Source organism: Carcharhinus amblyrhynchos, chromosome 5 (assembly GCF_965287045.1).
Source record: "Carcharhinus amblyrhynchos chromosome 5, sCarAmb.v2.hapA, whole genome shotgun sequence".
Lineage (NCBI taxonomy): Eukaryota > Metazoa > Chordata > Chondrichthyes > Carcharhiniformes > Carcharhinidae > Carcharhinus > Carcharhinus amblyrhynchos.
The window spans coordinates 17,197,887-17,210,804 of record NC_137328.1 but is presented as its reverse complement, the minus strand read 5'-3'; the positions used below and the strand labels follow the sequence as shown (position 1 = coordinate 17,210,804).

The window sequence follows — 12,918 nt, the reverse complement described above, 5'->3', positions numbered from 1 at the left end:
CAAAAACAAATATCACCTCTTACTGTTTCCCCACTAGAGACTTTATCTGGAGCCGGTCTGCCTAAATGTTTAGACTGGAGGGATAAAACAAAGGCTATTACAAAATGCTGCACATGGTGGTCGTGCCGTCAGTCACACCACCATCTCTCCCTCAGTTGTATCCTGAAATTTTGTAAAATGATTTCCACCCTTCACAGAAACATGCACGTTATTAACAACTGCCGATGGCAATCAAAAAATCACGTGACCTGACGGCTTCAGCATCATAAAATGACTCGCCATCCAGAACACTTTCAGTTTGTCTCTTTTTTCATTTCGTACAGAATGCATTTTATTTCATTTCTTTCCATAGCAGCCTTTATAATCTAACAGATGTTGCTATAAAATTATCCACAAAATCATGATTACACATTTGTGGAAATGACTCCTTTTTAACCACATTTTTAATGGAAAAGAAAGAGTAGACAAAGCCCATTTTCTGATTCTGTATTACATTTATAGGTGCTGCTCCAGTGATCACGTCAGTGGGTTGGAAAGAACTTGACAGTAGACTGAGACTGAGGGATGTAATTGAATTTAAATCGTACCTATGTATGTAATGTAAATGCCCGCAAGCACCATTCAATGTGGAGGGAGAAAATAGGGGAAGAAAAACTTTTAATATGCAAAAATGGACATTCCTCATGGAATAAACCAAAGAAATTGCAAATACATCTCCCAGTGTTGCTGCAGCAACTACTAGTTAAGCAAAAATTTAACAGGTGTTAAATTTTCATTGTTTTTGACGTTTATTGATTCTTAATAAATCTGCTTCTTTAGTTCATTTAACTGCACAGGGTTCAGTCTGTTTCCCTGAATACCAATATCTGTATCCTCCTTGTAGGAAAAGGACAGAATCTGACTCAAGAAAAAGCAGTATTCCGAACAGCAAGGAGCTACCTTCTCATCATCCCACAGACCCAGTGGAACTAAGGCGTCTTAACTTCCAGACTCCAGGTAAGATGTGGAAAAGTTTAAGTCCAAGCCTCCCAGGTTTGTGTTGACCATGTTGTGTTTTTTTCTCTCTCTCTGTGAAATGTGGCTACACACAACTCCGTTAATATTTCTCATCACACACTCGGAAATATTCTTACATCGAGATTTATCAGGGAAGGGATTCTGGTTTAAGAATTAGGGACAGAGCGAAAAGTAAGGGTTTGTCACTTTGTGTCTACTGAGCTTTTTGCTGTTGATAATTTTCTGTGTGATGCCTGGATGCTGCATTGAATCCATGCTGGTATGACTGAACCTGATTGCTGATAAGCCCTGATTGAAGAAGAATTAGACCCAGATTTGTTGGTCCTAAAACCAATTTGCAGACTCTGTAAATTGTCTGGGACTATTTAACTTTTGATCACCAATGTATCTGTGAATATTATTACTCTGGTAGTAGTTTCATTGGTGGGATTTTGTTCTCTCATAAATTGCAGTTTTTATATTAATAAGTTGCTACCTGTCCACACTCATTAAGCTACGTGATGGTATGAAGAGGATAAGTATGTTAATAGTGCATATGTGACCAACTGACATATCAGCCTCTTCTTTACTGCCATTTGGTCTGGATTGAGTCCTGCAAGAGGCTGTGTACAGGCCCAACAAGAGTACAGTAAGTCTCAGGAACTTGTTGCTGCAATGCCCACCAGAATAAGAGTTTAACCACTTGATAGCTCACCTCAGAGGAATCAGGCCACCCGCCAACTGAGGCAGGAGTGCTGCTGCAGTGCGTGCCATTACTGGTTACTCTTCAATGCATTGCACATTTCTGATACGAAGGAATTAATCATACCCCTTGCAGGTGAGATCAATGTTTGGCTGAATTAAACTGTAAGATAACTGATGATAGCAATTCAGCTATTGTTTGAAGCCACAAATTAGCACCAGTCCTGTGAATGAGTTTAGATAATGGGACTATTTTGTTGTTGATCTGTGTTTGCAGCTGCTGCTTGAGTGCTTCCACCAAAATCAACGATTAGTTTACCATTGATCAATTCCCAAACATACTGTAGATCAGAGGTACTCAATATATACCACAATGGACAAATAACAATTTCATCGTATGGTGAATAAACAGAGACAAAGTCGAGCATTGTGCTGAAAATCCTACGGGTTCTGAGGTTACTTACATGGACTACTTCAAGTTAATACATGGTTCAAGTATTTTGTAAATAAGCAGATTTAAGTTACAATAACCCCTAGAATGTTCCTCAAAAAAAAGCAAATTGAAATGAAAAGTGAAAGTAATTAGGTGCAGTAGAAGTAGATCCATTTGAGGAGTTTGGAGGTATTGTGAATGCGAATGTTGCTCGTTGACCCCTTTGGAATGGAATTGTAATCTAGGTCCATCATTTTTTGATTCTGTCATGGGGGTGTGGGTGTCACTGGTTAGGTCAACATTTATTGCCTATCCATAGTAGGCACTGAAGGCCACATGATTATAGTTACATACACCTAGTGTGTTAGAAAGGGTGATTCAGGCCTTTCACCCAGTGGATGTGATGTAATAGTTCCAAGTCAGAAGAGTAACTAATAAGATGAAATATAGAAACATAGAAAATAGGAGCAGGACTAGGCCATTCAGCTCCTTGAGACTCCTCTACTGTTCAGTATGATCCTCTATCTCAATACCACACTCCCGCTCTCTCTTCATACCCCTTGATGCGCTTATTATCTAATAATCCATATCTTTTTAAATATATTCAGTTGACTTGGCCTCCAGCTTCCTGTAGTAGAGGATTCCATAGGTTCAACATCCTCTGAATGGACAAATGTCTCATATCTCAGCCCTAAATCATGCCACTCCCAGATAACCAGGGATTATATTTTCCCTGCATCCAGATTGTCCAGGCCTAGACACCGGAATTCTACTGCTCTGTCTGCTGCAGAATTGGAGCGGATGAGAGGCAGACAAAGGAAATGTCCATTGACCTTGGGTGGAAATTCGTGGTCTCACTTGAGCAAGGCCATAAAATCCCAGCCAGAAAGTTTATTGCTGCTGATTAAGAATTTGAAGTGACTGTCAGCCAAGTGATTGGGACATATGCAAGTTCACAGAATAAGCCAGGACTGAAAACAGCACTGATTAACTACTTTTTATTGGCAACGTGAGGGGGGGAAGAAATGACAAAGTTACTCTGGGATAGCCGGCTGCTTTTCTGAGATTGGTGTTAAGACACATTTGCCTACGTTTTCCAATCAGTCCTATTCTATTGCCAGCACTATCCCATACGTGCTTCGAACATCAATACAATGCCAGAAAACTCTCGATATCAACTTTGAAATAAGGATGCACAAAATATTAGCAAACAGGTGCTTAATATGGTTGTGTAAAATCCCTTCCTCTACTACTTTTACAGAAGGATCTGCCCAGCCCTTATGCGTGGCTTAATACTTGATTAAAAGTATGGAGTTGGCACATTCTTCCCGTGTCAGCGTGGGTTTCCTCGGGGTGCTCCAGTTTCCTCCCGCAGCCCAAAAATGTGCAGGTTAGGTGGATCGGCTATGCCAAACTGGGGGAGCTAGCAGAGTAAACATGTAGGCTTATGGGGATAGGGCCTGGGTGAGAATGTTGTTGGTGCAGGCTTGATGGGCTGAATGGCCTCCTTCTGCACTGTAGGGATTCTGTGACTTAGTGGGGAAGGAATGTCACACAAATGCAGGAAGCATTCTTATTCACATGTATTTCAAGACCAACACCACATTATGCAGAAGGAACTGTATTGTGTAGCTAGCTCCATGGCTTAACACTGACACTGCTAATTCAAGTGGAAAGTGCTCTGTTCACTTTATTTGTATTTGTCATTTTGATGTGGCTTTAAAAAAAGCCTATCCCTCCCTGCTCCCAAAAAGATCAACTGGTGACACCTTGTAAGTTGAAACTGCAAATGCCTTTCAGTAAAAAAGTAAAGGAATAATTGATCTCCTTGGTACTTTGCTCTGTGAGCCCTGATCACTTCTGCTGGTGTCAGGCGCAACCAACTAACCACTACCCAGCCTCTTTGAAATCACCCTCACGAGACCTCAAATTCCCCATTTAACAGGAATTGAGGATTTATCTTGGATAGGAGCACTGAAATATAAATATTGATTTCCTTTGGAAAATGTATTTTTCTGAATGGCTTCTTTCAGTTCCCTCGCCTTTAGCGAGTAGGGGGTCTTTCTGCGATTTGATGTCAAAACTCAGGAGTGGCACACTGTATTAAGCCTAAGACATGGACATATGGTTAAAGCAACTGGGGGAAGCATGTGTGTGAAACAGGAGCAGAATTTAATCCGCACTTAAATAGACTACAGCAGCACAGTCCAATAGATAAGAGAGCATCATTCATTTAAATGCCCGCTGTGACTGATGTTGTTGTATGTCCAAGGTAATTTATGAAGTTGTCACTGTGACCTGTGCAGCTATTACTAACCTATATTTATCATTTCCATCTGCCTTTCCCTTTTCCACCCTTGGCCAATAACTCAGCCCCTTATGCCTCCCCTTTTGGCTCTTGTGTCCTCCCTCCCCAGCCACAGCAGTGCTCAGTATTAACATGATAATAACACCATTGCACTGATCAACTCTAAAAGTTCTAAATATCTTATGTTTCTGTTTCAGTATTTGAGCACTCAATCAAAGGACAATATCATTGTGATTTTTTGATGAGTTCCGCAGTCCTTCTGTTAGCCTTCCATGCATGTACACACCATCACGTCTGTGCTTAGTCCTTGAAGCTCCAGCAGTCAGTCCATTATTATTCCTTGCCAGCTGCTAGATGTTGACATTAAACCAGTGAAATGCTTTCTAGCCTTTCCTTGATACAAGCTAAATTTGCCTAAAAATTAATGAAGGGCAGTGGAGAGTTTTAATGAATGTTTACAATTATAAGAAAAGCCATCAGGGTAAGAGACGAGCTCCTATATCTTGCCGCTCTTGAAGAAATATACTTACACTTGCAGTAGATTGTCGGAACTATCAAGGGATTGTCTTGGGGCAGGAGATTCTGACCCTGGGACCATGACAGAGACAGCAGTAGCTTATTCACATCACATTGAAGAAAATACATCAAATGACAATGTTTGTCCTCTTCCCCCAGCCCACCGTCCCTGCAGTCTGTGATCAGTGGAAATATTTCTGAAGCTCTACTCATGTTGTAATCTTTCTGTGTTCTGTACCCGCTCTATAACACTGGTGCATGCTATTTGCATTCAGCCCCTCATTAAAACTAAAGTGCATGTAAATGTCTGCTGTGTGAGTAGATTTTATTATCAAACTTAGATGGAGATGGAAATTACATTATTTTCCCTTTTTGGTAACATTTGCAATAAACTGACTAAATCAAATAATTTTTTTATATAAAAAAGACAATTTTGGATAGCATCTCTACCAACTTGTTTTATCTCCCCAGTATTTTATGTGAAATTTTCCATCTCATTTTTCTTTGGTGGAAGAGCAGAAACTTTATTTATACACCCCCCATTTTCTTTGCAGGTTCAGGTGTCTCCAGTTACCATGGTAACCTCCATTCGACAAGTTAGTTTCCCCTAACATTAGTTCATTTCTTCTTCCTTCTGGACACTGTTCTCTCCTTTCAGGCTTCTGGCTGCTTGTTGTGTAGTTCACATGCCGCACTTCTCATTCTAACTCGATACAGACAAGCATTTCGTACATTGCAGGGAGGAAAGTCTGAAGTGGCAACGCCGTCATTACTCAAAGCAGCAGTCAGCGTCAGGGCTAACCTTCCATCCTCTCAGCCCAGCTAACCTCAGCGACATGCAGCCCAAACTTTATTACCCTTCCCACTTGAGGAATGTGAGCTTTTCAGAGCATGTTCGGTGACTGTTAATTGCCTTGAGAGCTCTTCTCTTCTGAGCATGCCCTGCTTTGAGTAATTAAACTGTCTGCCTGCTTTATTCTCTCTCTCCACATCAAACATGGTTACTAGTTTACACGTCAAGCTCTCCTAACAATTGCTTTTCAGACCTGTGTTATGCTGCTTTGTCATTAAACGCTGCTGATGTAACACGCATTTTATTCTTGTCCAATTTGTCAGGCATGGCCAACCATCCACCAATCCCTATCTCTGAGCTTGCGGATCACATTGAGCGACTGAAAGCCAATGACAACTTGAAGTTCTCACAAGAGTATGAGGTAAACACTCAATGTCGTTACCATGTACAACATTTTTTAATGTCTGCTTTAAAATGTGATGAAGTGCAGCTAGACTGAAGAAAGAAGCGGACACCTTGCTTTCTTTTAAAGAAACAGCTGCTTAATTGTTGATCCTTCATAGCTAGTTCTTTATGATTCCTTTTACAGGAATGGAATTATTTTCCATTTAAAATGCAGCTTTGGCTCCAAATTGAGGTTTTTAAGTAGCCCTAAAACGGTTGAAGGAAAGGATCTCAGAAGGAGACTGCGCTTAAAAATGGAGATTAGAAAATTGTTCATTCGAAATAGATACTATGAAAATAACCTTTAAATTATAGGCGATAATGTACATGTGTGATGTGATACTAGATTAAGTAATATTTGTAACCCTGAAATTCAAATGCACAGTCAGAATCTGTAAAGAGAGCAGGTTAATAATTGCTGGCCGACCTGCTTTGAATTGGCGATATTTTCTGTTTTTATTTAAAAATTCCAGCATTTTCAGCTCCTGTTTTATCTTGGAAGCACATACCTCAGTCTTAAACAGTGGGGAGATGGGAGAATGAAACAGTTCAGAGGAGGTTCACAAGATTGATTCCAGGGATGAAAGGGTTGCCATATGAGGAGAGATCAAACAGTTTTGGGCTTGTACTCGCTGGGGTTTAGAAGGATGAGAGGGGATCTGATGGAGGTAAACAAAATACTAAAAGGGATTGGTAAACGTAGACCAAATGTTTTCCCTTGTGGGACAATCTAGAACAAGGGGTTGAGAGGCAGTAGATTTAAAACTGAGATGAGCAGGAATTACTTCTCGCAGAGCGTGGTGAATTCGCTGTTCCGTAGCGCAGTGGAGGCTGAATCATTAAATGATTTCAACAAAGTGATAGATATATTTCTGATTTTAAAAATGGGTTAAAGGCATATGGGGAACAGGTAGGAGATGGATTTGAGACCAGGGAGAGATCAGCTATGATCTGATTGAATGGAGGAGCCGAATTCTGCTCCTAATTCCTCTGTTCCTAAGAACAGAAAATGCTGAACACAATCAGCAAATTGGACCACAGTTGTGAGGTGAAACAGGCTGTTGCCCTGAACAAGTGAGGAGGCTGTCGGATGCAGATGCAGTCTGGCCAGTAGGCCTCCCTCTGTCCTCAGGCACTGTGTCCGTGTTTGAAAAAAAACTCAACACAAAACGTCCCTTCAGCCCTCATTCCCCCTCCACCCACCTTCGCCCCCCCCCCCCACACACACACTCACACACTCTTTATGCCCCATCCATGCTAACTCATGCCCTTTACCCACCTCCATAACCACCTAAACATTCCATGCCACCTTATACTTGTACCTACCCCATAACACCTCACAGCCTCCATGCTAACCCAGTCCCTGTACCCATAGCAAACAATGCTGCTTTTAATACTCCAGATGTGTTTTTTTTAATTAAAGAACAGGACTTTTAAATGCCTTTAGCACCATTTGACTGTTGATCTTGCTAGACCCCGTTGACAGTCTTGACACATCTTCTTGAAAGTTCTGACAGCTCCCTTCGACAGGTCTCTCTGACAGGTGCTTCTGAAAGTTTTGATAGTTGATTTTAACACCTTGGCTGACAGTTTGAATGAGCATTACAGCAATCAGTTGACACACTTGTCGCCCACATTGTGCCTGCTTTTAACAATCCCAAAGGCACCTGACCTACTCCACAAGGCACTTTACTTCCCTCAAATGTGTCCTGGGACCAGATCCAAAGGGGCTATCCAAACAAACCAACAAAGTTCAGATCAGCTGTTACCTGGTCTAATCTGCACGCTCCGGGTTTCACACTAGAGGGATGCAAAAATCAGCATTGTGTTGAGGCAGCTGATGATTTAAGTGGCCAGCTGCGTCCAATAACTACATGTGTATGAATTCCGGCCTGCCCCCATTCCCACCCCTGGGAAAATTAGGACGTGCCACGTGCGGGATGGAACTTAGGATTTTGACTACTTTTGCCACTTTCACCACGTCGGAGATGTTCTTAACCATGACATTTCTAATATTTTCAGCCTCTAGCCTCAGATTGCTATTATTCCACACTTTTGTCATTTTGCATCGATATTTGAATTAATTTTGGCACTTTAATGTTAAACAAACATACAAGTTAGGAGCAGGAATCGGCCACTTGGTCCTTGAAACTTTCTCTGCCATTCAATATGGTCATGGCTGATCTGACTACAACCTACCCCCTACACCCGTGAACCTTTTACCCCCTTGTTTAACAAGAATCTACCTCTACTTTAAAAACATTCAAAGACAACTTCCACAGCCTCTTGAGGTAAGGAGTTCTAAAGACTGAGAACCTTCTGAGAAAAAAAATTCTAATTTCTGTCTTCAGTGGACAATCCCTTATTTTTAAACAGTGGCACATAGTTCTGGATTCACCTACAGGGGAAACATCCTCCCCGTATCCACCCTTTGAAGACCGCTTGGGATCTTATCTATTCAATCAAGTCGCCACTCACTCTGATAAACTCTGCTGATACAAGCCTAATGTGTCCAATCTTTGCTCAAAAGACAACCTTCTCAATCCAGATATTAATTTAGTAACCTTCTCTGAACTGCTTCCAACACATTTATATCATTCCTTAAATAAGGAGACTCATACGGTATACAACATGCCAGGTGTGGTCTCACCAATACCCTGTACAACTGAAGCATAACCTCCCGACTTTTGTATTCTATTCCTTTCACATTAAATGATGACATCCTATCCTATATTTCTTCTTTACTTGCTGTACCTGCATACTGCCCCTAGATCACACAGATCCCTCTGCATCTCAGAGCTCTGCAATCTCTCATCATTTAGGTAAATGCTTTTTTTTAAATTTTCCCTGCCAAAATGGACTATTTCCCACTTCCTCGCTTTAAACTCCATTTGCCAGATATTTGCCCGCTTATTTATGTGCCCTTGAAACTTCCTTATGCCCTCTTCACAACTTACTATCCCACCTACCTTTGTACCATCAGCAAATTTAGCAACCATACCTTTCATGCAAGCCATTTACATGAATTGTAAAATGTGAGGCCACAGCACTGATCATTGTGGCACGCCACCCTAACGTCCAGAAAAAACAAATCAACGGCTCTGTTTCCCGATAACTAGCCAATCTTCTATCCAGGTCAATATGTTATCCCCTATATTGTAGAGATTCTTTGAATCTATTCTTTGATTCCATATATGTGTAGCACGCGCTTTCCCCATCAAGAAACTGGGTGGACAACTTGCCTCTTTGCCTTTCAAAGCCAGCACTTTACAGCTGCCGACAGTTGAATGTCTGAGGATCACCTGGGCCGATCTGACCGGCAATTTTTCACTCTCCTTGTCAGGAAGAAATTAACCTTCAGCTAATGTTCCCCAGAATGCTTGGGTCAAAGGGAAAGAGAAGTTCAAACTCTCAACAAAATCTGCTTTGACAAGAATTTAGGTATTTCGGTGACAGGAAAAAAAAACGTCAAGATGTCAGACATGGACTTTTCCCTAATGAATATTTAGGAGTCTGTAGGAGTCTGAGTAAAGAATCAGAAAAGCTGCGACAATTGAAGTGGAGGATGAATTGAGCATGAGTCTCAGTTTTACGTAGCTGGTTGGTATTTACAACTCAGAAAACAGATCTTCAGATCCATACCAGGATTCACACTAATCTACTCTCACTGTTCTTCATCAATCAATATATCCTTCTATTTCTTTTCCTCCAATATGTTTATCGAGCTTCCTCTTAAATGAATCAATGCTCAACTATGCTTTGTGGTAGAAAGTTCCACGTTCAATCCTCTCACTGGAAAAATATTTTTTTATCTAATTCCGTACTGAGTTTCTTACTGACTTATCTGTGGTTCTGAGCTGTCCTCAGAAGTGGAAAAATCATCTCTAAGGCTACCATCAAACTCTTCCATAATCTTAATGACTGCTGTCAAGCCACCCTCACAGTTTCCTATTTCCTAGCGAAAGGGTCCCAACCCTTTCAGTTTTTTTCCTGACAGGTGTAGCTTTTAAGTTCTGGCATCAACCTATTAAATTTAATTTTTCAACTTGTTCACAGCCTCCAAGCCCTCTATGTAATATGATAAACAGGATTTTTTGCAATAATCCAAGTGTCTATCTGATCAGTGGTGTCATCAAAATTTAACATAATTTTAACTGCCAAGGAGGGGTGGTTTCGGTTGCCCAAGCAGGGGAGGGAGGGGGAGAGTATGTTACATCCCTGCAAATTCTGGCAAGTCAGAAATCTGGATTTTACTGAGGTACCTTTGGAGGCAAGGGAGACACCTCGGTGCAGCTTTGGGTAAGTGATTTAAAAATGTAAATAATCAGTTAATTGTGGATTTAAGCCAGTATCTAGGTTTATCAGATAGTGCACAGGTTCCCCAAGCTGTGTCAAACTTGCCAGGATCAACAGGCCAAGATCACAGCAAGGAGTCATCGATCAATGAAACTAACAGGCTGGAAAGCCTTTAAACAGTGCAGTTGCATACCTTCTGGCCAACCCATGTGCAATGTTTACTCACATCACTTGCTGTGGGAGCCAGATTTCATTGCTTCACAAGCAATTTCCAATCTTCTGGAAGCCTCTCTGCTTCCTCTCAGCTGCACACCCTTGCTATCAGCCTTAACTATGACGTGGCAACAACTTTTGCAGGTCTACCTTGGACCTCTGATGAGGAGCAAGCAATACCAACACTGGTAGCACCAGGAGCAGCAGAAGCTGCCTTGTTTGCACCTACATAATGCTCAATAGGATAGAGGGAATAGACTCAGAGATCCAGCTACACGGAGACAATACCTCCAATACAACCTCTTACAGCCAGAAGATCATGCCTTTCTTGTCTTTTCTAGCCACCAGTACCTCACAAGGCTCATGACAGGCCATCACTGATATCTGCAGTCTCCTGGAATGAGACCTGCCTCATGAACATCCATTCCCAGTGGCCTCCAAGGTGGCTATCATTAAAGGACCTTCTCTGGTTTTTTTCTCTCTCTTTCTCTCCCTGAAGCAATTTGGCCTCATTCTTTGATTCTGTGTGCCATCAGCTGCGTGGGGTGCGCAGAAGATTTGGAGTGTTAGAAATGGATTATATGGAGAGAAAGGGATGGCAACACTCGTGGAGTTGACTGAAAGGCATAAGTGCGAAATGGCACAAAGATGATGGGAAGTATCACTGTTGGCTGTTTTGGATGGGGATGCGAGGAGACGCCTGGAGAGGGAGTGGAGTTGCAAGATGTGTTGGGCTGAACAGCATTGTGCAGGAGGATGCTGGGGAAGTCAGAATGTGTGACTTACCACCTGAAAATAGGATGTCACACAGTTTTCCTGTGCTCCTGAGGAAATAAAACCACTTGGGGCTCTGTATCTATGTCTGAGAGAACATACTGCTGCTGCTTTTTCGGCATTGCTTCCATCCTGCTTGGTTTAAGAAGTTGGCCTCTTCCTCCTATCTGCAGGAAACAGCTCTTCACTTCAGCGCCTCAGATCCTATGGTAAGATATCCAGGGAAGAATCAGAGACTGGGAGGGGAGGTGGTAGATGGTGGTGAAGGGAGACATCTCATTTCCATTTTTGTGATTGCTGAAGCCTCAGGAAGCAATGTAGGATTCAGCCAGTTTGACACCTGCCAGAGTCCCTCTTCAAACAGGTGCAAGGTTTCATCACACCTGCACTCTGTTTGGTTGGGAAGCCCAGAAGTGAGATGCTATTGATATGACTGAATTAAAGAGCCATAGCAAAGCTCATTTCTCTAATAAAAAGACAAGTTGCTGCCACCATCCTCCCCATCCCCCCCACCCCCCCGCCCCCACCAAACATCTCTATTTCTGACCTTACAATGGAAAAATAAAGCAGCTACAGATGATTGGGCCTCAGACCCTAGCCTGAGGAATCCTGCAGTGATGTCCTGGAGCTGACTTTCAACTACCACAATCATCTCTTTTTGTGCGAGGTATGACTCCAATCAGCCGAGGGTTTCCCTCCTGATTCACGTTGACTCCAGTTTTGTTAGGCCTCCTTGATGCTGTAATGCTGCTGTAACATTCAGGGCAGTCACCCTCATCTCAGCTCTGGAGTTGAGCTCCTTTGTCCATGTTTGAACCAAGGCTGTAATGAGATCAGGAGCTGAGTGACAGGATCAATGTGGAGAGGTTGTTTCCTCTTGTGGAACAAACTAATAATGGGGGCTGCTGTTTAAAAATAAAGGGTCACCCATTTACGACAGAGATAAGGAGGATTTCTTTACCTCAGAGGGTCATGAGTCTGGAACTCTTCCTCAAAAGGCGGTTGAAGCCGAGTTTGAATATTTTCTAAGGCAGAGTTAGATAGATTCTTGAAAAGCAAGGGGTTGAAAATGTAGTTGGGTAGGTGGGAATGTGGAGTTGAGATTATAATATTGAATGTGGACGAGGCTCGACATGCTGAGTGGATCACTCCTGTTACTGATTCATAAGTTTGTACGTAGTAATTTTTTTCTGCTACTTGGATGAATTTTACTTCATTTCTATTTTCTGAAAATGTGACATTGTGTTATTTGCCTGTCCCTACTTACAGTTGATTATAGGCAAATTGTTCAATCCTGTCAGGAAATTAAAAGCACATCTGAATAAGTGCCAAGTTGTTACAAATGCAGTATGCTAATCACAAAATACATTTTTCTTCATGATTTATGAAACTGTCCTTAGTTTTGAATTGAAGTATATACTATGAATGCTTGAAGGCTAAGTT

General features: G+C 41.8%; 1 protein-coding gene across 15 annotated transcripts in view; it reads left to right on the top strand.

Annotated features, from left to right (window-relative positions):
• LOC145342912 (receptor-type tyrosine-protein phosphatase delta) overlaps positions 1 to 12,918 on the top strand; it is a 563,551-nt gene that overhangs the window by 461,717 nt on the left and 88,916 nt on the right. For 10 of the 15 annotated variants that reach the window (XM_080188513.1, XM_080188506.1, XM_080188510.1 and 7 more), the window contains 2 exons: positions 884 to 996; positions 6,072 to 6,169. In XM_080188513.1, coding sequence (XP_080044639.1) covers positions 884 to 996; positions 6,072 to 6,169 — 211 coding nt within the window. Of the gene's footprint in view, positions 1 to 883; positions 997 to 5,509; positions 5,552 to 6,071; positions 6,170 to 12,918 lie in introns of all 15 variants that reach the window. The other 5 variants (XM_080188504.1, XM_080188503.1, XM_080188499.1 and 2 more) reach the window with 1 other exon arrangement.